General features: G+C 37.7%; 2 protein-coding genes across 4 annotated transcripts in view; one reads left to right on the top strand and one right to left on the bottom strand.

Annotated features, from left to right (window-relative positions):
• The window catches only part of ccdc146 (coiled-coil domain containing 146), a 51,567-nt gene that overhangs the window by 144 nt on the left and 24,728 nt on the right, over positions 1–26,695 (top strand). The window contains exons 1-4 of one of the 3 annotated variants that reach the window (XM_007890900.2): positions 320–373; positions 2,157–2,324; positions 21,577–21,659; positions 22,471–22,680. In XM_007890900.2, the coding sequence (XP_007889091.1) occupies positions 2,169–2,324; positions 21,577–21,659; positions 22,471–22,680 (449 nt within the window). In that variant the 5' untranslated portion in view covers positions 320–373; positions 2,157–2,168. Of the gene's footprint in view, positions 1–319; positions 374–2,156; positions 2,325–21,576; positions 21,660–22,470; positions 22,681–26,695 lie in introns of those variants that run through there. The other 2 variants (XM_042335530.1, XM_042335531.1) reach the window with 2 other exon arrangements.
• fgl2a (fibrinogen-like 2a) lies at positions 3,161–10,131 on the bottom strand. The gene is made up of 2 exons (XM_007890899.2): positions 9,405–10,131; positions 3,161–5,110 (listed from the first exon to the last, which is right to left on the bottom strand). Exons 1-2 carry the CDS (start codon positions 9,991–9,993, stop codon positions 4,407–4,409), a joined length of 1,293 nt encoding a protein of 430 aa, XP_007889090.1. The 5' UTR covers positions 9,994–10,131; the 3' UTR covers positions 3,161–4,406.

The raw sequence follows: 26,695 nt of genomic DNA, 5'->3' as shown, positions 1-26,695 counted from the left end.
CGGTCAGGGCGAGAGAGTGGGTTCGCTTCCGCGCCGGTGGTACACGGCTGTGGGGTGGGGTGGGGTGGGGGGGGACTGGGAGTGGCTCTCTGTGATTGCCGTAGCAACCATCAGAACAACAACAACAACAACAGCAACAACTTGCATTTATAGACCCCCCCCCACCCCCTCCCCACCCGCCCACCCCACCCACCCATCCACCCCCGGGTGCCCTTCGTGTGGGGCAGCGTCTCAAGAGCGCTTGGCCGGTGGAGGAGCGCGGCACCGAGCCCGGGGGTTGGGGGTTGGGGGGTGTGGGGGTTGGGGCGGCGGCGGTGGCTGGAGGTGACCGTAGGCACAGTCGGAGCGGAAGGTCTTCGGGTGCGATTCGGAGGTACGAGGGCGGAAGAGGTCGGCGAGAAGTACACGGTACGCGATGCCGGTGCGCGTATCGCCCGCCACATGTACAGTCAATTCGCTTTGCGGGACATCCGGCGAAGCGCTTTGAGGCGTCTCGGAGACGTGATAAGGCTCGATATCAAATGCAAGGATTATTTATTATTATTATGATGATGATGATGATGAGACGCGGGGCTTGCGGCCAACTGAATAAATTGAAGCTGATGAACAAACGCTCAGATTCTCGTCATGTAATTCTTCCTCCTATTCTTTTTATTGACCCCTGTTCCACCTTCTTCGTGATTTATAAGCACACGTGTGTGTGTGTGTGTGTGTATGCGTAGCTCATGTATTAATAAATGAATATGAATACATGAATGAATACATGAATGTATGAATACATGAATGTTAATGTATTTCATGTATTAATAAACTCCCTGTGGTAAATTGCAAGGTTCCTGATTCCCATCAGGTTACAAGCCACAAGTGACATGCTCGAATTGTTTATCCGTATCACTACGCTTCAATTCCACCTTCTTATTCACCCTGACCAGGTCGTATGGTTTATTTTTGCTCATGCGCGCCAAGTGGTGCTAACATTTGCTGCCGAAAAATCTGTGTTTATTTACTGGCATGTTTATGGTGGTGTTGCTTGATCCCGAACCCCAGCTCCTTGGGACGACCTCTTAACTTATAAAAGGCGCCATACAAATGTAATTTTGTTGTTGTTCAAATGTTAGGGCAGTGGTTGCCATGGCAACGTTCATCCTTTGACGGTCCACTTTGCGTCAAGTGAAAATGATCATTTCTGACTATATTTGGCATAGTTAAATTTGTAAATCTGAGATTAAATACACGCTGAGCTGATTTGACAGCAAATATCACCACTTGTTTATTCTGAAATGTGGTTCTTTAAAAGAGAATTCAATATGTTGTGCATTGTTTTTTATAATAATTTGAAAAGGCTCCATGGCACACATTTTCAAGCCACTGAAATGAATCAAACAACTGAAGTTTTCCTGAAGTACAATGCAGTACTGTGATTCCATAAAATTTCATTGGGTGGGGATGATTCTTGGAAAATTAAAAAAAAGTTACTGCCTGAATCGAGGAATGCCATTGAACTTTGTTGGTTTACTCCAAACAAAGCATATATTTACCAAATTATAACATTTTGGTTATATACATTTAATTTTAGTTTACAAAATATTGTATAGAAATCAAATTTACCAGTTCAGCGCCATGGTGCTTTAATAATAGGCATTATTTTGTCTTATTTCAGCTATATTCTGAATGATGCAAGAAAATTCCACTACCTGTAGGTTTTGATCCAATTAAGCAACAGCCCTGGTGCATTCAGAATTTAACCTTGCACCTTGAACAAAGAATGAGATAGACATGGTTTCCTTATGAATTGTGAACAGTGTTCTAAGACGTTATCCTGCATGAAATATAAATACAAATATAAAAAAGTTACTGCCTGAATAAATAAAAAAACACAGCAATTTGGTCACTTAATCCACATCTGTTTGTGGGACACAGCTGTGTGCATTTGGCTAACTTCTTTCACCCACAGAATATACAGTTAATTCACTTTACAGTATATTCTGTGAAGAGCTTTGATGTCCCGAAGATGTGATAATGCGCTATTTCAAATGCAAGGATTACTATTTTATAAATGTAGATGCAAGTTAAAGTTGCATTTTAAAATTATTTTAAATGCAGATACTATATAAATGCAAGTTAAAGTTTTATTTTAAGGTGATTTTTAAATGCAGATTCCTAAAGAAATGAGTACTGAAGATAATATTCACTCTGCTGAATCAGAAGAGGCCGATGAAGAACAATCTGATGAACCTATTGCAGCTGTAGCTCCAGTCGTTAACGTTGAAGATGAAATACCTGCAGACGTGTTTGCAAGTCCTGCCTTTCAGAGCCTGGATGAGGTAAGCATTTTTTCCCCTTGCATGTGTTTTGTGATTGAATTTTCAAGTGATAGTGTAGTCACTAAGGGAAGAGGACATATTATGTTCTGCTTAGTGAAACACTTAAAATAGAAACGAAAGCTTCACTAAATGGTAGGTACACAAGGAAATTGGACCTCTGACATAAATCAATCCACGAGTAGTTATGTAAGTCGGCAATTAATGATTTCCTTTTCACAAGCAATCTTTATCAATAATTACCTCTTATTTTCATCATTTTATCTTCCCTGTGCGGATTTGTCTAAGCTATTTCATCTTTTCTCCACATTTTCCGAGTCTCTCTCCAGCGGGCAATCCCTTGACCAAGTTGTTGGGACAGTTGACCTGCTCTCAAATTTCCACCGTTCAGTCACGCCGTTCAGTGACAGGCCACTAGGGGGTGCATGTGGACAGCACCTCTTTTTGACGTCCTCCCAAACGTGAAAGGCTCCATATAAATTCCCTTTGGTAACTTAATAAAGCAGTCATGTGTGAGCCTTGGCAATGAGCGTGACCCAGTTTTATATGTAAAACAATTATCTCTTACATAACATAACATAACATGTAGCAGCAGTAGTAGGCCATTCGGCCCTCCGAGCCTGCCTCGCCATTCAGTCATGGCTGATCTTCTAACCTAACTCCAGCTAATAACATAACCCTGCCTTATCCCCATATCCCTTGATCCCTTTTGCAATAAGAAATCGATCTCAGTCTCGAATATGTTGACAGAAACAGTTCCTAGATCACCTTTAAAGAGAAATTTAGGCTAAATGCCACAATTAAGATATATATATATAAATGGAGTAGACACACAGATATCATAGCATTTCACCTGTTTTTAATTATGGAAAAATATATTTGGCAACTTCATAGTCTTTTATATTACAAGTACCAACGCTTGTAAATACATCATAATAAAAACAAGTCATATCCACATTGCTTTCCATTTTAGACCTTTGATTCAACATCTTCTAAAACAATACTTCAGCACAATATTCTATACGTTGATTTCCTCAACAAGGACCCTACAAAGCTTTGCCATGACTGAGCATTCCAGTTTACTAAGAAATTTGCCATTAAGAAATCTTATGTTGTACATCTAGTCAAAATCTACTTCATAGTGTTGTGTTGTTTAATAATGTAATATTTGTTAAATGTAATATCCTTGTGTGGAAAAACAATGAAGTTATAAAGTGATTTACAGTATTAGTAAATGCAATCTTTTTGCTGAAATCAGCTTTTGATTGTTTATTGGTTTTCAAATGAAAAAGGCCATTTAATCTATTTTTAAAATCTCTGTAAAAGAAACAGTAAATGTGAATCAAAGTGAAATTCATAACAAAACTAAATAATAATAATAATCCTTGCATTTGATATAGCGCTTTTCACGTCGGGAGGACATCCCAAAGCGCTTCACAGAACACACTGTAAAGTGAATTGACTGTAAAGTTTGAAAAGTAGGTTTAATTTAAGTATTACGTTGTAATTCCCTGATAAAGGGAATATAAAAAAGCAGACTCTCCTGACAATACTCTTCCAGCCGCAAACAGAAAGATCCTAAATATCTTTCTTTGCAATTGCAGTATTCACACTTCCCTAGTTGCAGAAATACCTTTATCTAAGCTTAAAATTCTATGTACATATAAGTCTTTCATGTCTTTCTTTTACTATGAATTCCGGAAATCTTAGAAAAGAACAGAAAATGTACAGAGAGTCTATTGGAATCTAAACAAGAAAAACATGGTAACATTTTGGATTTGGCACGTATTTTTCCTTGAGGAGGCATAGCCAAAATATTAGCCTGACTTTCCTGTTTGAGATTCTGAATGACCTGTTGTTCATTTCCAACATTAATTTATATTATTTTCTAACTGATAATAACAAGGCATAAGTCTCTTAATTATATTTCAAGTGACATTCTCAGCAGGAGGTTAATATACAAACAAATTTCAGATAGAAGTTTAATTTTTTTTTACAAGTGTTTAGTAACAAGCGAGGGGTTTTAAGTTATGGATTTCATGTGTTAACTTGTTGGGAGAATCTGTTAGCATATACATCGCATACCTATAACTCCACAAAAGCGATAGGCCTCACGAGCATTCTTACTGACTTAAAAGCATGCCGATACCCATTCAGGGTTTCAATTTTCGGAGTGTTCCAAGTACCCCAGAAGATCCCGTTTCGAATACCTTTGTAGCTCTTTCGATAATATTTTCCATTGAGGTTGGCGGACATGCAAGCATCAAACCACCAGCCAGAGGCATAATAGGCTCCACAATTGCCCGAAGGGTACCTGTCATTGTCTTTGTCTCTAGTAGTGAAGTACCTTTGATCGTGGTTGTAGTGCTTGCTGTAATGCATGGCATCGCCCGCTGTGCCAAAGTAGCCCTTTATTGTGAGGCGATAAAACTGGCTTTCGTTTGCAATGTGGAATTGGTCATATTTGGCAAATTCTTTGATCCCCTCCCAATCTTCGAGCTCGATTCTCAAAGTCATGTTCCTGGATCTTGTCAAAAGATGGATCTTGTCATTTCCCAGCCAAAAACTCGTTGACAGGTTCCCGAAGCCCTTTTTGTAGTCTTCCCAGCTACGATTGAAACTGACGCTCATATCTTTGCGAGCCTGCAGTACTGTCCAGCCACCTCCCAGGATTTGCATGTCACAATAAACGGGAAATTCTTCATTGAAGCCTGGAGCAATTTTATAGATACCACTTTGCCGATATCCCCTGTAATAATAACCTGAGCAATCCTGAAACCTTTGCTCTACTGAAAGAACAAATATGAAACAATGTCAGTAAATTATTCTTATAATGCTTCCACAACAAAATGAGAGGAAAATGCACTTACATTTGGAATACAGCTTGAATAATATTAAATCTAATGTTATTGGGGATTCATTTCTAAGGTTCTGCTTCAGCACAATCAAATGCTATCGTTATAGGGGAAGAAGGACTAATTAATGTATACATTTTGTATTTAGCCCTGAAAAATATTGCCAAATGTTAGAAAAAAATGTTGTATTTTGCACACCTGTAATCAATGCTTCAGTTGTGTTCCAAATGTCACTTTCCAAACAATCAAATGGCTTGGAAAGCAGGGGATGGATTACAAAAATAGTATAATAATATATAATCTTTGCATTTGATGTAGTGCTTTTCACGTCTTCTAGACTTCACAAAACGCTTCATAGAATATACTGTAAAGTAAATTGACTGTATATTTGTGGGCAAAACACGGCAGCCAATTGTGCACAGCAGTGTCCCGCAAACAGTTGTGGATTGAGTGACTAAATTATTATTGTTCTTTTTTGAAGGATTATTATTCCCGAAAAGTGATCCGCCAATCGACTAACAACCGAGATCCTACTTACTGTTAGGTAAACAGAGGTGGAGTAAAGAAACTTTCCCAAACATTTCGCCCTGCCGGGAATCAAACCAGGTCTCTCGCTTGCGAGGCGAGTGCTCTAACCACTAAGCTACAGGACTTCAAGTCTAACACTAGGTCTAACATGAAACATTTAATCATTTTTTGTTAAGCATGTCATGATTTGGGGATAAAATTCCTTACAATGTAGAACTGGATAGATTTCAAGTGTTTCAAACAAGTTTTTTTGAGGGGGGAATTTCGGAAAAAAAGTGAGTCATATGTAATCCTTAACACATTTATATCATTGCATCATCTCTCTACAAATTCAAAACACGTTTTCATGACAACAGTGATGCTTTAGTAACAACAACTTGGATTAATAAACCACACTTTAGGGGATTTCTCCCACAAAATATGCAGTCAATTCACTTTACTATATATTATAATAATAATAATAATAATCCTTGCATTTGATATAGCGCTTTTCACGTCAGAAGGACGTCCCAAAGCGCTTCACAGAACACACTAAAGTGAATTGACTGTATATTTGTGGGCGAACGCGGCAGCCAATTGCGCACAGCAATGTCCCACAAACAGTCGTAGATTGAAAATAACCAATTTATTATTGTTTTTGGATTTGGAGGGATTATTATTAGGCTCTGTGTGGAGTAAGGAAACTTGCTCAAGGTTTCGCCCTGACCTGCCTGGAAATGAACTCAGGTCTCTCACTTGCAAAGCGAGTGCTCTAACCACTGAGCTACAGGACTTCACATATTCTGTGAAGCGCTTTGAGATGTCTCATTGATCTGCTATATCAAATGCAAGGATTGTTATTATTATAAGGTGTCAAGCACTTCACAAGGACAGAGTCAGATGCTGAGTGGGAAAAATGTGGAGGTGACCGCAAGTGCTTATTTGGAACAAGAAGATTTCATTTTAACATCCTTTTATGTCCTAAAGGATAAGATCAAAGATAAATTGGGGAGTTTCCAAGCCCCGTGATAATCTGCAATAACATTTCCATGACATGGTACACTATAAAGAGGAATCATTTAATTTATTGAGGAAAGCTGTGTTATGATAATACTCCCTTCTTTGACAGTAAAACAGTGAACAGTCAAATACTACAGGAAAAGATAGCTATGACACTATATTACAGTGAGCTTGGCCCTTATGTCCACTCATTTTTTTCAAAACATATTTTATGTCAAAATTAGTGCATTTTTTATCCACTAAGAATAATATCCTCAAGCTGTACTATTAAATTGGAATTTTTGAATAACATATGGAGATACTTAGGACATCTAAGTGTTCTTGTACTTGGCATCAATTTGTGAACATCTGGAGGTTTCATCTTCTGGTAACATGGCACACTTTCTTTGTCCATGTTTAGGCTGTGTATGTTATACCTTTTACAAACCGATATGAACCACCAGTAATAAACTATTGCAGTTGAAAATATTGCATTCAATTGATACAAGATATGTAGTGTGCCTTGGGCATAAGTTCAGGAGAAGCAGAGTATAATAGACATTCAATAAAAAAAACTTGCATTTTGTATAGCGTCTTTCACATCCGAAGGATGTCTCAAAACGCTTCACATGATATACTGTAATGTGTAGTGATTGTGTATTTTGTGGTCGACTATGGCAGCCAATTTGTGCACAGGATTGTCCCACAAATAGTTATGAAGTGAATGATTCATTTTATTTGGTGGGTTTATTGGCCTGGACACTGGGAGAAAACTCCCTATTATTGTCAAACAGTGCCATGAGTTAACTGACAAGTATTAGATTGACATCTAATAATTGTTATGTTAGTTGTAAGTATAAGAAAAAACTTATCCTACTCATGATAATTTGGTCAAGTTGGACCTTGTTCCTATTCTTCTGATCAGGTAAATGGATAACAACTACATTCCAATCTGAATGGAATCAGTTGGTCTGTTTCAGTTTAATGATTGCGTGACATAATGCATTATAACCACACATAGAATTATAAACAAGCTGAATCCATTGTCACAATATTGTCCAAGTTTGGTTTATTGAAGATTATGGATTTGGGAACCATAATTATTTGGAAATCGCTTTGGGCAAGGAAATAACCGTATTTTGCAATAAAATGACGGAAGGGATTTTAACTATATTCATAAATTTATTTTATTTTAAATTGTGCTGTTTTCATTGATTAAAAAAAAAGTGCTGCAAAAGCAATGTAATTGACAAAGATTTAGTTTAGGCTAAATAGGCAATTTTATTAAAATATTACATTTTCTATGTATTTCACTGTTTAAGAATATCAAAGAAATGTCATACTACTTAGTATGGTCCATTATACAACAGAATCAATCATCAACATAGAGAGATTCCACTTTGTGGAGATTTCTGTCTTTGTATATACATTTAAATTTGCTCTGTCTGCCCCTCAAGTGTAATCTGACTCAAATCACCAGAGTAAGGGGTCAAAGAGAATATCAAAATCAAATATGAGCACTCAGAACAGATGTGGGGCACAGTGTTCCCAGCCATTCCACTGTTTAAGCAAGTAATTGAGAATCCAGTTGTTTTGTAGTTTGTTTTAAGCAAAATGACCACAGCTCATAATAATGTTCTGCTCAAGACGGGTCACAGAATAGGAAAGTCATTCTCTCATACTTAACTGACAGGCTTCCTGTTCTCTCTCCGCATTTCTCTATGTGATCATGCTTTAAAAGTTAACCATAATGCAGTAATTGGGATTATTCCATGCTTGTCGGTACATTTACCAATTTTAGTAGGCAGGCAAACATATTGATAATAATAATAATCCTTGCATTTGATATAATATAATAATAATAATCCTTGCATTTGATATAGCGCTTTTCACATCTTTTAGATGTCTCAAAGCGCTTCACAGAATGTGCTGCAAAGTGAATTGACCGTATATTTGTGGGCGAAACGTATAGCGCCTTATCACATCGTCAAACGTTTCATAGAATATGCTGCAGAAGTGAATTGGCTATAATTTGTGGGAAAAATGCGGCAGCGCACAGCAACTTTGTTTAATGGGATTTTAATTGACTGGCCAGTGTTCATCCCACAAGGTCAGCAAGTTATGGTACAGGAAAGTGGGGAGTTGCCACATAATGTACATTTCAAATAGTTGAGGAAACAGAATTCCTGATTATTAACTGTAGTTTCAAATATATTTAGGACTGCCTTTCATGTTATTCAAAAATACCCAGCAAACAAGTGATATTGAAAATAAGCATATTTATGATTTACAGGACTAATCATTTAGAGGATATAATCATTTAGAGGACATTTCACTGAAACTACATGCAATAATAAAATGATAGATGTTTTTCTGCAAACATTTGTGTATATTTCTCATGACAAAATTATGCTTAATTTGAATAAAATTTCAGATTGTGAAAGTTTACCAAAGAAAGTTACCATACAAGCCTTGACCATCTATATTTTTGTGCATGAAGTCTTTTCTATTATATCGAATTTTGTTCCTCAATAAAGTATAGTTCTAAAATTTAAAGCTTGCATCTGTTTTAACTGTACGTAAGAAAATAAGTTAAAAATGTTGAGACTGTCAGAACTAATTTTGACTTTAAAGCATATAACAAACAGATTACTAAACATGTTTTAATTGTACAATGGGTGAATTACAATTTTTTTTAGTTTCTATTCACTGGTTGACTTACTTGGTTGAGATGCAGCTGCACAAGTTGTGAAACATTTGTTATTTAGTCTATTGACCGTAGAGTTAATCTTTGAAAGCTCATGGTTAATGTAGATCATCATATTGTCCAAATTTAGGTCACTCATCCCCTCCAAGCGACCTTGGAGCACTTTGATCTGATTCTTTGCATTCCGCAATGAAACAACCAGTTTGGTAACTTTCTCCTCCAGGACCTTTATCCTGTCGTCATTCTCCAGCCCGCTGTCATTAACTTCACTGCTATCAGCAACTTCACTGTCAATAGTAATCTTTTTCTTTTTTTCGCCCATCCATTTATTCTTCATCTTGTTTACTGTTGCTGTGAGACTATTTAAATTCTTGACTGTCTTTTCAAGCAGTTTTGACTGCTTTGGCAGCTGGATAGTGAGAGGTGGTAGATTCACTTGATAACCACAGTTCTTATCCTCACTGCATTCGGCAGGTTTCAACTTAATCGAACAGGCTCCATTTACCTTGTTTTCTGTTTTTTTAAAGCTGCTGATACCATATCCCAAAGGCTTCTCAATGCACACTATTAGCCCAACATTCAGGAATACAAGTGCAGTCTTCATTATTTCTAAAATTGATTTCACAAACGGTGATGCTGCTCAACTGTTTTAAGTTATGTGCTACAAGCTGTTGCAAAACAGCACTGTTCTTTGAAAGGATGTTAATCTTCAAGCAATGGTTTGCTGCCAGGGATATTAATACTGTACACTAGCCAGTGGGCAGATCAATTGTGAAATCACATGTCAGTCTTTATAACTGACAGAAACTAAGCCTGCCCAAAATTGGAAATGATGCAGCCAGCTATGAACAATTTAGCAAAACAATATACTTTCTAGAGTAGTATTGTATGGTGGAATACTGTTGATTTATACTGTTGATTTTATGCTTTGAATGTGGGAAACACAAATTTCTACTGTTAGCCTTTTAAGCAACAACAATTTTCATGGTTGTTTTGTTTTAACTGGCAAAATTCTTTTTACTGTTTCAGTGCTAGCAGAAACATTGATAAGAGTTTTTTTTCACTGGGTAGGTTATCTGATAAGTGACCAGCTTCCTGGAGTTTGACATTGTCGCACTGCATCTAGCTGGTAAGAGTTGAACAAGAGCAGTCTGTCTATTTTACTATCTTCCTTTTTCTGGGGATTTCCTGGGGCATCTATTTATTTACTAGTTGCCTGCTTGACATTGGCGTTGTTCTCCGCCAATGTCAAGCGCTCTGGATGTGAGGACGCGATATAAATCCAAGTCATTGTTGCTGTACATCTGAGATATAAATCCCACTTCATTGTGTGAAAAAGTACATTGAAAAAGTACATTGAAATGTTGACAATCAGCCAGTTGCTTATCAACAGTCAAAGCCTAAAATTGTTGAGTCCTGTAACTTAGTGGGTAGAGCCCTCGCCTCACATGCAAGAGGACCTGGGTTCCATTCCCAGGCAGGGCGAAACATTGGGCAAGTTTCCTGACTCCGCACGCCTCTGTTTACCTAGCAGTAAGTAGGCACCCGTTTGTTAGTCAATTGCTGGATTGCTTCTCCAGGGGTAATAATTTGTTCACTCAGTCCACTACAGTTTGAAGGATGGACGCTGCTGTGCGCAGTTGGCTGCCGCGTTTCGCTCACGTATATACAGTCAATTCACAGTCAATTTTACAGTATATTCTGTGAAGCCCTTTGAGATATCTCGAAGATGTGATAAGGCGCTAGATCAAATGCAAGGATTATTGTTATTATTGAATTCCAACATGCTAATCCATCCCTGTATCTCTTTAAAAAATTAATCATGACATTTGGATTATCAACTTTGTTGCAAGATTAATTTGTTACACCACATGAAAATTCCAGAGGTAAAGGGTGTAGCAGCTGAATGCTCAGCCACTGATGGTGGCGAGGAGAGCCTGGGGTACATGCAATAGATCTTAGTTAGCTGAGCAAAGGGGGTGAGCGGAAAAGTTAGATAGGATAAGATCACGGAGATAGGCAGATGCTGGGTCATGAAGGGATTTATAGGTGAGGACCTTCAAGTTCGTTGCGACGTCTTTCCTGACGTGAAAGTCCAATATCAAATGCAAGGAACGTTATTCACATCCATTTAGAGAAACACATAGGCTAGATTCAGAAGGCAGCATTTAGTCTACTGGAATAATAAAACTATAATTTGCCTTCAATATCACAAAACTGTATTTAGCGTGATGAAAACAATGCATATGCTGTAATGCACGTGAGAGTTTTTGATATCTATTTATTTACCACAGTTTGTTCTCTCCCTGCGCTATAGTCTCTTTCCTTGACTGAAATGGCAGGTAATTGACTTTTCCCCCAGGCCTCAGCCAACACTGCTGCACAATTGGCTGCTTGTCAACAGTTAAAGTTAACTAAATAATTCCACCGTGCTTGTCAGGAAGTGCTGGGTGTCCTCTTACCACTTGCCTCACATATTACAAGTGAGATTGGAAACTTGCCATGTTGGAAATTGCAGCCACAACAGTGGATCCTAACAACCATTGCCTCAGGAGAACCACCTTGTGGTAAATAAACATGACGTTCAAATGGTTAAGTCACAGTCTCTGTTGTAATCAATTTCTAAACCACATTTTGAAACATTTCTGTATTTCTTCTGAGAAAATCTATGAGGAAGTTGCAACTCCTGGCTGTAAAATATTTAGTAAAATGTCCTTTTTCTTGATTATGATTTCTGTTTCATATTCTAGTAAAACGGTACCACTGAATTTAAAAAAAATATTCTCATGGTTTCTTGACACATTCTCAGCCCAGAAACTTTTAAATATTTCGGAACAATTAGCAGAGCAAATAGGAACCATCTGCAGACAAATTCTCTGGTTTAAGTGGAAATGTTGCTGTGGTTTCCTCCACAAACAAAACAGTATGTCTACCATCTCCACTCGAACTCTCCACTCGTACCATAAAATCTAAATACACTGAATTGAAATAATATGTTACTTGATTGTCCTGCAGCAGAATGTAAAATAGTGTCGTTCTAAAAAATGCTATGCAATCCCAAACATGCTGGGATTGGGATAATAATATTTCTAGAGCCAGTTGTATTTTTTTTCCTGCAGGTGTGAATTGAAAATAAAGAAACTCCTTCCCATCTGCCTATTATTCAGGTGGACAATTGGAGAGCCCTTGACATAACGCTATACAAAAAGGGATGGGTATTTCTCCCAGTGTCCAGATTAATTAGTCATTCATCTCATGGCTTTTATGTTCTACATAAATGGCTGCCGCATTTGTCTACAAAACAGTCCGTACATTTGACAGTAATTACTGAAAAGGACTTTGTTATTAATAATAATCCTTGCATTTGATATAGTGCCTTATCATGTTGATATACTGTAAAGTAGATTGACTGTGTATTTTGTCAGCAAAACACGGCATCAGCACAAACAGCCATGGAGCGAGTGACCAATTTTATTCAGGGGATTGTTGGCCAGTACACCGAGGGAAACGCCCTTCTCTTTTTGAATGGTACCATGGGATCTTTAACATCCACTTGAATAGGCAGATGGAACCTTAGTTTAACGAGTCTGAAGGACGGCACCTCCGACAATGCAACACACCCCAGCACTGAAGTCCCAATACCAACATGGGCTTCAACCCACAACCTCCTGAATATGTGTTGCATTACTCGATTTCTTCCCATCTTGAGAACAACTAGTACTTGGGTAGAAATGGTAGTACAATAATTTAAGCATACCATGGCTCAATTTTGGCAATTGTTTCAGCCACTCTGCTAAAACCTTTTATGGAAATACATATATTCCATGTGTTATTCATTTGTTGAATATTGCGCGTAACTTTTGCTCATTAATTACCGGAAGATTGAAAACGGTCCAAGTATAGATCCAAACTGTCTTGTAAGAGCTTTGTTTAGATTTATGCTCTTGAAAAGATTGAAACTGTACTTCCTGGTACAATACTCACTATGAGTTTCTCATCTAAGAGAAAAAACTTCCAAATATTCACATTTTTCTTTTAATACAGTCATGTTTCTTTCACATAATAATGTGGGTACAAATGACCCATTTTCACTGCATTGGGAATTTTGGTGTAATCTATATTTTAGCTAAGGGTGGGTTGATTTTAAAAAAACCTATGACAATAACCAAGGGAAATACAATATGTGCTGCATTCTGGAGTTATGTGATCTCTGTTGTGTTTCTTCTGTTCCGAAAATAATATTGGAAATATGAGGTTCTACAAGCGTGATAAATACAATCATTCTTTAATGGGGCAATTGTGCAAAATAATGAGAGAGCTATTTTTCATTTAAAATAAATAATTGTATGTGTGTTATCCTGGGCAATGAACCATATCTGTACATCTACCATGTACATCAATTCTGCTTTTCCATCAGACTTCATAAAAAATGATTTCTGAAAATACAGGAAATAAAGAAAATGAATAAGCAAAAATAAGCCAATGCAGGGGAAACATAGTTATTAGAGAAAAATTATCACTTCAAGACTATTTGTGGGACATTGCTGAATGCAAATTGGCTACCACATTTGCCCATAAATACAATCATGGTACTACAGTATATAGTGAAATCTTGTGAACCACTTCAAGATAATTCAACAACATGAAAAGGCGCTGTATCAAATGCAAGGATTATTATCATTATGTAGCACTTAACTGTCTTATTGTAATGTACCCACAAGCAGCACTCGTTCTGTGCTTGAATTCCTGCAGTAAGCAAATGTTAACAACAGTGATACAGTTGGGTGTCTGCTGTACATGTTCCAAAACACCTAGCAAGATTTTACTGTTGCAGCAAGCTGTTCTACCATACTTTCTATTGGCAGTCCTTATTTTCCTGGTTGCTCGTACTAAAATAACAACAGAGGAACCAGGAACAAGACTGCACCTTTGACATTTGTCAGATAACTGGCTGTCAAAAAAAAGACCAGAAATTCTTAAAATACAGTCTACGAAGCTGGCTTTCTTTTAAGAACTACAGAAAACTGGCTTCAATGTTAAAACGGAATTCCAGTTTGCCAACAACTCTGAAATGCTAAGGAAATAGTGTAAATCTACAACCAGGTACAATTTCTTCCTATATATTTTCAAAGTATGAATCGATTAAAATACATAGATTGGATACTACTGAACATAATAGTGCATGCACCAAATTAGAAAAACAACAATACTTAAGGATATTGTTTCTCGCAGAACTTTCTGTTTTGCATATATAAAATAATAATAATAATAAATAAAATATATAAAATATAAAATACAAATAAAATGGAGCTATGCAGAAAAACTATCCTAGAATCATCTTCCCTCAGCAAACACTTCATGAAATTTACATGCTGACAACTGATCCCTAACCACCCAGCTGGACACCAGGTTCTGTAATGCATTGCCTACAATGCTAAGTGATTTGAGGTAAAATCCTGAGTTTATCTACAAAAGGTGTCAGACGTGATGGTTCACGTTTCACTCTAATACCTCTGTATTCCTGAGGCAACAAACATTTTAGAGAGAGTTGCGACACTTTACAAGACAAATTATTTACAAAGAAAGTTAATCAATGGCTAATAATTAAGCACAAGTATTGTTACTCATCATGGGGATCGCCACAATCTACAAAACTATTCCATCCCGGAGTTGAAAGTGCAGTTGTGTACCTGATCCTGTAATATTTTTCACTGGTTGATCATTAAAAATTAAGCATCTGTGATTCCCTCTGTCCACATGTGTTCACACATGGTCGACAGAACTCACATAATAAATCCCACTGTTTCATCTTGTTTCTCTCACTTGTGAACTATAAGTCATGCATTGCCCATAACTTAGCCTCTCACATTCATGTAATTCCCTACAGATATCTACCTTGCTCCCCAGCTGCTTATGCTCTTCCTTACAAACCATAATCAGCTGACATTTTCACAGCACAATTTCTGCCTGAACTCTTTAGTGAATCATGCTTGAAATGTGCATAATAGCCCTCTCTCTCCCCCAAAATCTGGACCATTACACTGTGCTTTTTTAAATGATAGGAACTAAAATAACTTACCAACACAGCTACAAATGCCCGAGTTCAGCCTAATTTTTTCTTGACAAACTGATTATTATTTAATCCCAAAGTAATGTTTTTGTGGTTGACGAGACTCAGAAGTGTCATTTTAAAAAAATGTGACTCTAGATCATTATGAAAGGATTAGAGTATAAGAGTAGGGAAGTATTGCTGCAACTGTATAGGCCCTGGTGAGATCACACCTGGAATACTGTGTCCAGTTTTGGTCTCCTCATTTAAGGAAGGATGTACTTACCTTGGAGGGGGTGCAGCGTAGATTTACTAGGTTAGTACCGGGGATAAAGGGGTTGAGTTACGAGAGTAGGCTGACCAATTTGGGCCTATATTCTCTAGAATATAGAAGAATTAGAGGGGATCTTATAGAAACCTATAATCATCAAAGGGCATTATAGAGTAGATAGTGGGAGATTGTTTCCCCTGGTTGGAGAAACTAAAACCAGGGGTCACAACCTTAAAATCAGAGGCAGCCCTTTCACACTGAGTTGAGGAAGAACTTCTTCACTCAAAGGGTGGTGAATGTATGGAACTCGCTACTCCAAAGGGCTGTTGATGCTCAGTCAAGACCTAGATAGATATATTTCTTATTGCAAAAGAGATTAAGGGATATGGGGATAAGGCAGGGTCAGGTTAGTAGCTGGAGTTAGATTAAAAGATCAGCCATGATTGAATGGCGGGGCAGGCTCGATGGATCAAATAGCCTACTCCTGCTCCTACATGTTATGTTAAATGTTTTATATATATATAGATATATATATATATACATCCCCCCCACACACTCGGGTCCTAATCCCTGACTGTTCATTGCCTTGGGACTCCTAACAACGTGAAAGGCGCTTTACAAATGTAATTTGTACACAGTCAATAATATCCCAAGGCACTTCACAGGTAATCGCTGTCAAGTTTGCTGATTCTATTAAATCAGCCATATTCTGTGAAGTGCTTTGAGACGTCTCAACGAAGTAAAATGATCCCATAAACATATGAAGTGAAGACTAATTTATTTGGAGGATTTCTGACCAGAAAATTCCCTTTTCGTTTTGAATATGTCATAATTTTTTTAACTTCTAGGAGGCAGATATGACTTTGGTTTAAGGCCTTTCAAACTCTTTCCACATGTTGCTCAATATTTTTGTATACAAAAGTTCCCGGTCATTGAGTTGGTAAATATGCAAAATTTCAGCTGTCAAGAAATTACTGCCAATTGAAGATGCTTTGTATCAAAATGTATTGGAATGTGTAATCTTTGAAGTCAGGAATTCTCCTACTTGACTCCCGTTAACCCTGCAAGCCAAAGCTCTAACGAGTTGGGTGGTCTTATTTGGACAAGCAAAAGGAAGCTTTCCAGACAGTGCTCACATTGCACGCTATGCAGTTTTATCCAGTTAAACTCCAGGAGTACGACCAACGCATAATCGTTGATCCCCAAGTCTTGGCTCTCACCAGCCTGCGTTTAATACGTTATGGAATTGGAAAGGCATGGAGTCCTTATCTAGAGAGTACGTGCATTCCATTCCCAGGAAATCTCCATGTATAGGAAGTTTCAGTCTGGTTTGGATACTCTGAAGCATGGTGATGGGTTTCTACATATGTCTGACCAAAATACAGTTTGGCATTCTGAGTTGAACTTTTTCAATTGTCTGACCACCTGAAGTAGACCCAATATTTGTATTTCTTTACATGCTTCATTATTTACAACAACAACTTGCAGTCAAATAGCCCCTGGAGCGCTTACTTAATGATTTAAAATACTGAATTCGTACAAATGAACTTTGACTGCTTCCTAGTTCTAGTTTTTTCCAGCTTTCTGAATGATCAAATACCAGGATGGTTTTCTAGGGAAAGATTTAGAATGTGAAATGTTTGATAACAATAATAATCCTTGCATTTGATACAGCGCCTTATCACGTCATTGAGACGTCTCAAAGCGCTTCTCAGAATATACTGTAAAGTCAATTGACTGTATATTTTGCAGGCAAAACGCAGCAGCCATTTGCGCACAGCAGTGTCCCACAAACAGTCAATTGATTACATTAAATCACAAACAATCGATTGTAGGAACGAGGGGATATTTTGCACAGCTGTACCCTGATACGCAGTAGTAATCATGCAAAACTAGAATATTCACCAATTTCCACAACATTACTATTCAAACCTGGCTTGTTTGTCTTGAGGACATTACTTACCCCCACTGCCAAGCCCTAGCAATGCATAAATTATGTTTGTTGAAGCATTTGTTCATCTCAGGCAGCACCTATCCTTATAAACTCGATATTGTTCCCAAGAAGATAGTTAACACACTACCCTGCTGCCTCTGCTCGTCCGGCTCTGGCCTCCTGCTTGACCCTCGTGCCCTCCGTTCCACCATCGGTGGACACGCTTTCAGCCACTATACCCTGAAACTCTAGAACTCTCTTCCTCTATCCGTTCACCTTGCCCCCTCCTTCCCCATCTTCAGGTCATGTCTGAAGACCTTCATATTCGACCATGCCTACAGTCACCTCTCCCCAGCTCGGTGTTGTGCTCTGTCACTGTCAAGCGCTCTGGGACTCTACCCTGCGTGAGAGACATTAGATAAATACAAGTTATTGTTATCCAGTTAGTCATATAAAAGGATCTACCCGATATAGCATCACTGCCGTTATTGTTCATTTTGGTTTCCATTATAAACATTTTTGGGAAAAACATATTTATAATTGATGTCAGGCTGGAAACACTAATTGTAAAGAAATGCTGGCACACAATGCATCTTTTACATACCCATGTGGATGTGAGTGGGAATTTGCTGTTACTTTCCATAAAGTGGTGACAGAGCCATTATTCTTAAAATACTTTCATTGGTTTCATTTGTACTCAAAAATCCCACGAAAACAAATATGCTTTTTGCAACAGTATGCCAGTGCAATGCTATGAACTATTGACATTCTTAGACCAAAGCAAAATGGAAATTTCTGCTCTTAGGGGAGACATGTAGCAATAGATTACCGATACAATTAAAAGAAGATACCGGAAATATTGCTGTTCTTTTACCAAGCAAGTTAACAAAATAACACGAGGCCCGGAGTGCAGAAATTTTAACCTTTGGAGGAAAAGTAATAACTTAAGTGGTTTTAAACAAACAGCATCATTATTGTGGATGTGTTTGTGTGTATCTTTAAACATGACTGATAAATTTCATGTGGAACTTATTTACATTCTTAATGAAATTCCTAACCAGGCACAGGGACTCTATCCTAGAAGTAGATTGCATCAGAGTTCCTGCAAGTCGACATGACATTTCTGGTTGACAGGAGTCCTCATGGAATAATTTTAACACATATTTTGAATTAGACCCAAAAATCAGTTGTTAGACCTCTCCGCTTGAAAGCGAGAGGTCTGGGTTCGATTCTCGACAGGGCGAAATGTTGTGCAAGTTTCTTTACTCCACACGCCTCTGTTTACCTAGCAGTATATAGGAACCTGGTTGTTAGTCGATTGGTGGATCGCTTTTCCGGGGTTAATCATTCCTTTTTAAAAAAAATTGGTCACTTCAATCCATGACTGTTTGTGGGATACTACTGTGCGCAATTTGCTGCCACGTTTTGCCCACAAAATATACAGTCAGTTCAATTTACAGTATATTCTGCAAAGTGCTTTGAGATGTCTCGAAGGTGTGAAAGGGTGCTATATCAAATAAAAGGACTTTTATTATATCATTAAGCAAATTATATCTGGAGAAATGTTTGGAGCTTATTACGTTTGTTTGCTCCAACGTTAAGGTGCTATATATCAAATGCAAGGATTATCATTATTATTATAAACATCCGAATAAATAGCATTCGTTCTATTCATTATAATGGCTTGAATACCTATTGTAAGCAAACTGCCCACTTGTGGTCACCAGCCTGATGATGGATTTTGAGTCTACAGCTATCTTCCAAACAACACTGCTGATGTTAGTTTTAACTGTAATAATACAGCCCCTAAAAATAGTATTGTTTGGGTGATCAACGTGTATAAATAGCTCTCCTAATCCTCTAATGGGAAAGCCTGACAGGTGCAGGATTACAGTACAAAAAGCAGAAGATCGCATATTAGCCTATAGTGAGCCGATCGCAGCCCTGTTCTCCCTTTCGATAGGGAGGGGAAAATTAAAGGATGGGCATGTATATGAACATGGGGTGAGGAGAGGATTTCACCTTCCAGAACACCTCCCTGCTGTCCTCCCATCACAGTATGAAGCTGTTTCATAAATGAGTGTCCTGTATCATGGGCTCAACGACCCTTCTCGGTCATTTTCAGTCTGTAATTACTCTCTAGTGTTAGTGTTCAGAGGGACTTGGGTGTCCTTGTACTCCAGTCACAAAAAGTTAGTTTGCAGGTACAATTAATTAGCAATTAGGAAGGCTAACGGTAGGTTGGCATTTGTTACAAAAGGTTTAGAATATAAGAGTAGGGAAGTCTTGCTCAACTGTCTAGGGCCCTGGTGAGACCGCACCAAGAGTATTGTGGGCAGTTTTGGTCTCCTTATTTAAGAAAGGATGTACTCGCCTTGGAGGGGGTACAATGTAGATTCACTAGGTTGGTACCAGGGATGAGGGGGATGAGTTATGAGGATAGGTTGAGCAATTTAGGCCTATATTCTCTGGAATGTAGATGAATGAGAGGTGATCTTATAGAAACCTATAAGATTATTCCGACAGAATAGATAGTGGGAGACTTTTTCCCCTGGTTGGAGAAACTATAACCAGGGGTCACAGTCTTAAAATTCAGGGTGATTCCTTTCGCACTGAGTTGAGGAAAAATGTCTGCACTCAGAGGGTAGTGAATTTATGGAATTCTCTACCCCAAAGGGCTGTAGATGCTCAGTCCTTGAACATATTCAAGACTGAGATTGATAGATTTCTTGTGGATAAAGGGATTAAGGGATATGGGGATAAGGCGGGTAGGTGGAGTTAGAATAGATCAGCCATGATCTTATTGAATGGCGGGGCAGGCTAGAGGTGCCGAATGGCCTACTCCTGCTCCTAATTCTTATGTTCTTATGTTCTCTGTGTAAAGTCATATTTGTCCTGAATCTGTGGCCTCTTGTTCTGCTGCTGTGGCATATATGAATATGGGGTTTTGGATTTACTTGCTCATTCCATTTAAAATCTTAAATACATCTATAATGTCCCTTGTGAGATATCTCTTTTTAAAGCTGTAGAGCCTCCAACTTGTCTAATTGTTGCTCACAGATCATTCCTCTAGTATTCCGGATCATTCTTGTCGCGCTCTTCTGCACCGTCTCAAGTGCAGAAACAATAGCAACCAACGTCAAGGCTGGATAGTGATAACTATTTAATAAGTTTTCCCCTTTTTATTATCTTTAATGCATTATTTTTACCCTAAATCCAGTCATGAATTGACTAACTGTAAATTCAGCACATATCAATTGGGCACTATACTAGTGAGATGATCAATGCTGCTACCACAGAAAACCTACTGCAAAATCTGATGTAAAGATCATTGTTTTCTACATAGCAAATGTTAATGATATTAGTCATTTGGTAACTGAAAAATAACTGAAAAATAATTTACAGTTACAATGGAACAAGCAAGTCAAGATCAGTTTTTAAACTAATAACACAAACAGCAATCAAATGGCTCCATTCAATTCGGATTAGATTTGGGTTGAAATGTCAGGGAGCGTATTACATATTGGGGCGTATTGCATCATTTAACATTTAACATTTAAAAATGATATTTTCCTGTATCAGAAGCACAAGAATGTGTCTTCCCTATGGGGTTATTCTACTCTTGTTCGCAAAGTGTAGCAAAGCTTTCAATATGTGCTTTCATTGGAATTTCCCTTTGTTAGTGACACCACAACATCTGCTACACCTAATGAATTGAGCAGAATAACTCTCTTGGAACTCCTTTGATGTGTCACAAACCACTAAAATTAGACATGTTAATATTTTTCTCATCATTAATACTGGTTAAATATTGTGAAAAACAATGACATAGGTAGATCTTTGCCTTGGTGGTATGCAATCAGAAACTATTTCTTTTAAACTAAAAACAATGATGTATTATTAGGAAAATGTAAGTTTCTTTTCTATTTTGCAGCTGTTTAATGAACAAAAACTCTCAGGAACGCATCTCGCCCTTTTGAAATCCAAATACACATTGTTACATGAAACTTTAAAAAGGTACAGTGATGTTTGCCATTGATAATCAATACACAAAAGGTTAGTAGAAATGTGGAATGTGATATAATAATTATCACATGACCATAAATGCATCCTTAACAACAGATTTGGGGTTGCACACCTGCCCTCACACTGCCTAGAAAATATTTTCTTCCTCTAGCCTTTGCAAGAATAATCTAGGCAAAACCCATTTACCATGTTTCAGAGTATTGATAGCAAACTGAGTGTTCCATGTATCCCACCTATACATGGAAATCCCAGAGATAGATTGTTAGATGGGAATGAGCACTCTCTCTCCCTGGAGGGAAGTACCCTGCTTACCTAATTCCGGAAAGTATTAGGCGCAGGTTGGCAAGAGCCAAGGCTTGGAGACCCCAGAATCTGCTTTGGGGTACTGCTATAGTCTAACCAGCTAAAACCACATAATTTGCCATTAAGCAGGGTCTCCTTGGAGCTGAACTGGCTCCAACAAGGCACTCTTGGCAACAGAATGTTGGAATTGAGCCCAGCTCTCTGTGGTGGTCTCACTAGTTTGGTTCCTTAGCATGAGATTAAACTGTGCGACATTCTTGAAACACCAATTCTGACCAGTGTATCTGGTCACACATTTTGGGCTGTTTGGATATGCTTCCATTTTATTTCTTCCACAATCCTGATAGGTTGATATTCTAGAAAAGGTATTAAAAAATTACGGTACTCTTTTGTAATCAGAATATATGGAAAAATGCGTGTAAGGTAGTGCATCGCAGGTCCATAATGTCACCTTTCATGTGAATAGTTTTCTAACTGAAATTCTCCATTGTATCTGCAGTGCACAAGAGTCTGAGATCCAATTAATGCAAGAAGCCAAGCGCTATGCTGCTGAATTGGATTATCAGCGGAATGAACTGGACAAAGCTGACCACTTTCCTGAGAGCTACAGCACTGAGGTCAGCAAACTGAGACGACAGCTGCTTGATTGTGAGAATGATCTGGCCCAGAAAGAAGATCGGGTGTATCAGCAGCAGTATAAAATCAAAAGGTAGGAAGAGTTCATTTCACCTGCTCAATTTTAGTTGGTGACGTTTGTTCAGGTTTTTGTTTCACTGAAAGTGCTGGAGAACTTTCATATTACTAAATCTCAAATTCAACATTAAAATGTTGTCTGTCATCATAGACAGTGATTATAATAATAATTCTTGCATTTGATATAGTACCTCATCAATTCACCAAGGCGGCTCAAACTGCTTCACAGGATGCACTGTAAATTTGTAGCCATTCTACACAGCAATCTCCCACAAACACAGTCATGAAGTGAAAAAACAATTTTATCTGGGAATTGTTGAACAGCATACTGAGAGTTACTCCCTTGCGCTTTTGAGTAGTACCATGGGAACTTTAACGTTCAACTGAATTGAATGTTATTACTCAACATGCCCGGGCTTAACATCTCCCCCAGGACTGCATCAGAGTGTCATCCTAGACCCTGAGTTCAAAGATCTGACATGGAGCTTGGACCCACAACCTTCTGACTCAAAAGGTGATAGCAAATGAGCCAGGCTGACATCCAAGTAATAATTAATGTCTTTGTAAACTTGAGGATAGAATGAAGATTGTCCACATAATCCATTAAAGAAGAATTATCACCACCAAGGTCCATTTCACTTTCCTGGATCCACAATAGACCTGCACTACAGTGAGTCCAGCACTATCAAAAGGAGCTAAAATGGAGTTTCCATCTATTTACTAAACTATTTTTTGTGATTCTCCTTTGTTTTTTCTTTAACTTGCATATGGACTCCTTTTCTGGAAACAAACCAGAGAGTCTGGTCAGCAAAGAGTAGTTAACTATAAAACTGAAAGATTGTAAAAAGAGGATATGTCCCTTTCTAACTATTGTATTGATTAATAATGAAAGAAGGAATCGAAACTTTCCTAAGGATGCAAATAGAACATAACATTAGTTGATACGAAAAAAATCAGTTTAAGCTTTTACAAGAAATTTCACTTACTAGTTATGTTGGACTAAATATTTTCTTGAAACGTTCTGCACCCTAGAGATGTCATTGCTCCACTCCACTTGTTTGTATGATATTGCTGTGCACGGTTATGGTTTGGTTGCTTTATCAGCAGTTTGGTACTAGACAACAAAACAACAAATGCAACTGTTGCAAAAACTCACTTGGATCGGTACCAAACAAAAGGCAATTTCTCCCAACTACACAAAACACATTTGTTGAATAGTGGAGATGAACTGTCAAAGAAAGGTCAGAACATTGGACAGATCTCAAACTATGGCTTTAAGATCAATGCTTGCTTTTTACCAAGCTGTATGTTTTCAGGCAGAAGAATTTATGACTCAGACTGTAAAAGGCTTTAGTTCATAGTTGAACATGCAGCACTTCAGGTTTGGTGGAGAGAATTATAGATGATAAAAAGTATCTTTGATTTGGACGAAATTTGAACTTTTCCTGAATTTCATTTCCAATTATGTAAAGTCAAGATAAATGTATAGATTGTGTATTAATTCTAGTACCACATGATATTGAGGGACAAATGTCCTACGATATTTTGTGTATTTATAAACATTGAACATTTCATTATAGGTGCAATGTAATACGTTGGGGGAAAGCAAAATGCTATTCTAAAATATTTGGATCATGATGATGGATTACAAACTTATGTATCAAATGTATTGTGCAATTTTAATATGGCACCTTCGTCCATCATATAACCACTTGAGACTGAAGTAGAGTAGAATGGCAGAAACCACAGCAAGAGCCCTAAACTATGTGTTGAAATGAAAATAAATGTTCATTCTCAGTCTACGTACACCATATTAATTGAAAAATTAAAATTGAAAAAAATAAATATTTTCAATGTATTCTGGTGTTATTGCAACACACAATTATTAATTCTCAGATCTACTTTCTGACTAACATACTTTATTGTGAATATATCCATAGCTAGTATTACTTGCGAAATCGGCCTGGTAGATTTCCATCCACTGTGTTAATATTGCAGCAGGAAAAATTGAAGTGCTGCAAAAAACAGTTCCTTGATGTCTTCTTGGAAAAGGGGATTTATACTGAATTTCTAGCAGGCAACTATCATAGAAATTTCCACAAATCCTACAGTTCAGTGTTTTCAATAAGCTTGATATGATGCCTTTTTCAATGAAGGAAACATATTTTTCATTTACATTTTGAATTTAGTTATTTTAAGAATTGTTGGTTCTTGTGTTATTTTGATTTTGTGTTTTACCTGAACTCAAATTATGGGACCTACTCACAAGTAATGAAGTGAGGTTTGGTAGTTCTTTGGAGTTTTCTTATGCTTTTTTTAAAAACTAAAGAAACAGAGACCAGGAGATGTGCAGCAAGCCCAAGTTGGCCAAGGAGAGGGGGCAAGCAGAGGAGTTTGGTAGGAGAAGGGCTATAGGGAGGTAATAGGGCATGGAGGGATTTGTAGGTGAGGGTGAGCACCTTGAAATCAATCCAATGGGAGCTAGTTAAGCCTGGTAAGAACTGGGATGATGGGCATATGAAGTTTTGTGGTATTAAACAGTGTTCTGATTACATTTTTGGAAAATAGTTATTTTGAATTTATAATTTTGGCAACTTATCAATCACAGTCGCAGGAAATCATAAGTAAGATTTTTTTAAAAATACATAATAGCAGTTCCTGTAAATACTGACTTGTCTTTATTCTTTGAATTATTTGAGGATGTATACATATTGTTTTCTCAGAACACCATGTTGAGTGTCCAGTGACAAGTAAAATAGTGATACCAGATGCTTGAAACTAATGTACTGTACTTCTAAGCATATCAGCAATCCTATTGGAAAACACAAGTGCACATATATTTGGTGTTTAAGCAAATATAGCTTCCTGGTTACGTTTTAAATTGTGTAACTTTCTGGAAAAGGTTTTCTAAGTAAACAAAAATGAAGTTCAAAAAACTGTCATGTTAGTCTGCTTCGAATATTCCACATTATGATTAATTTAGTTTTGGTGCCAAGTGGAGCCTTGTCACCGAAAAAGAAAACACAGCTGAGCACTGGAGAGATGAAATGTTATATCCAATTTTTCCTGCAAAAATGTAATTGAATTACAGAGATGTCAGGAATTCTCTGCAAAGTTAGTACACAGGAAGGCATGTTGAAATCTGATATTAAAAATATATCAAGATATTAAGAATATTAAGCATCCCTCCCCAATCTCCAACCCTCCTGATCACAACCTCCAGCTCAGGTGCGGATCCCTGACTCCCTGATTATCCAGCGCCTTGGGAGGTCTTCCTGACGTGAAAGCTGCTATACAAATGTATTTGTATTAGGAGTCCTGTAGCTCAGTGGTTAGAGCACTCGTTTTGCAAGCGAGAGACCTGAGTTCAATTCCAGGCAGGGCGATTCCTTGGGCAAGTTTCCTTACTCCACACAGAGCCTTATAATAATCCCTCCAAAACCCAAAAAATAAAAATTGGTCATTTTCAATCTACGACTGTTTGTGGGACATTGCTGTGCGCAATTGGCTGCCGCGTTTGCCCACAAATATACAGTCAATTCACTTTACAGTGTGTTCTGTGAAGCGCTTTGGGACGTCCTCCCGACGTGAAAAGCACTATAACAAATGCAAGGATTATTATTATTATTTGTTGTTGTTGTTAGAGCCATTCATATGTACTCTTAAGAAAGATCTCTTAATGTGAATGTTAGGAAAATGCTTTACGGTCAGTTTATATTCGATTTAGTAATGAATTTTCAATGCACTGTAATTGGGATTAAACAGTGTAATCCTAAATCCAGTTAGTGGTATTGGACAGCGTCTGATCAGGGCTATAGCCCAGGAATTCTTCACCATCACTCCAACTGGAATAATTCTATCCTGGTCCTCAGCAGACTCGCTTTCACTGAGTGGTTCTGGAGGTTTGTCTTTTATTCTTGTCTTTCTAATTGCCTTCACAAGTTATGGACAATGCAGACTGCCAACTTCCACCTATAAAAGTCAATAAGTAAAAAGAACTGTCCGTTTGTGTTCCTGAATTACAGCACAAT

Source organism: Callorhinchus milii, unplaced genomic scaffold, assembly GCF_018977255.1.
Source record: "Callorhinchus milii isolate IMCB2004 unplaced genomic scaffold, IMCB_Cmil_1.0 Scaffold5, whole genome shotgun sequence".
NCBI lineage: Eukaryota > Metazoa > Chordata > Chondrichthyes > Chimaeriformes > Callorhinchidae > Callorhinchus > Callorhinchus milii.
Note: the sequence above shows the minus strand (reverse complement) of the source record. Positions and strands in the feature narration are given on the sequence as shown.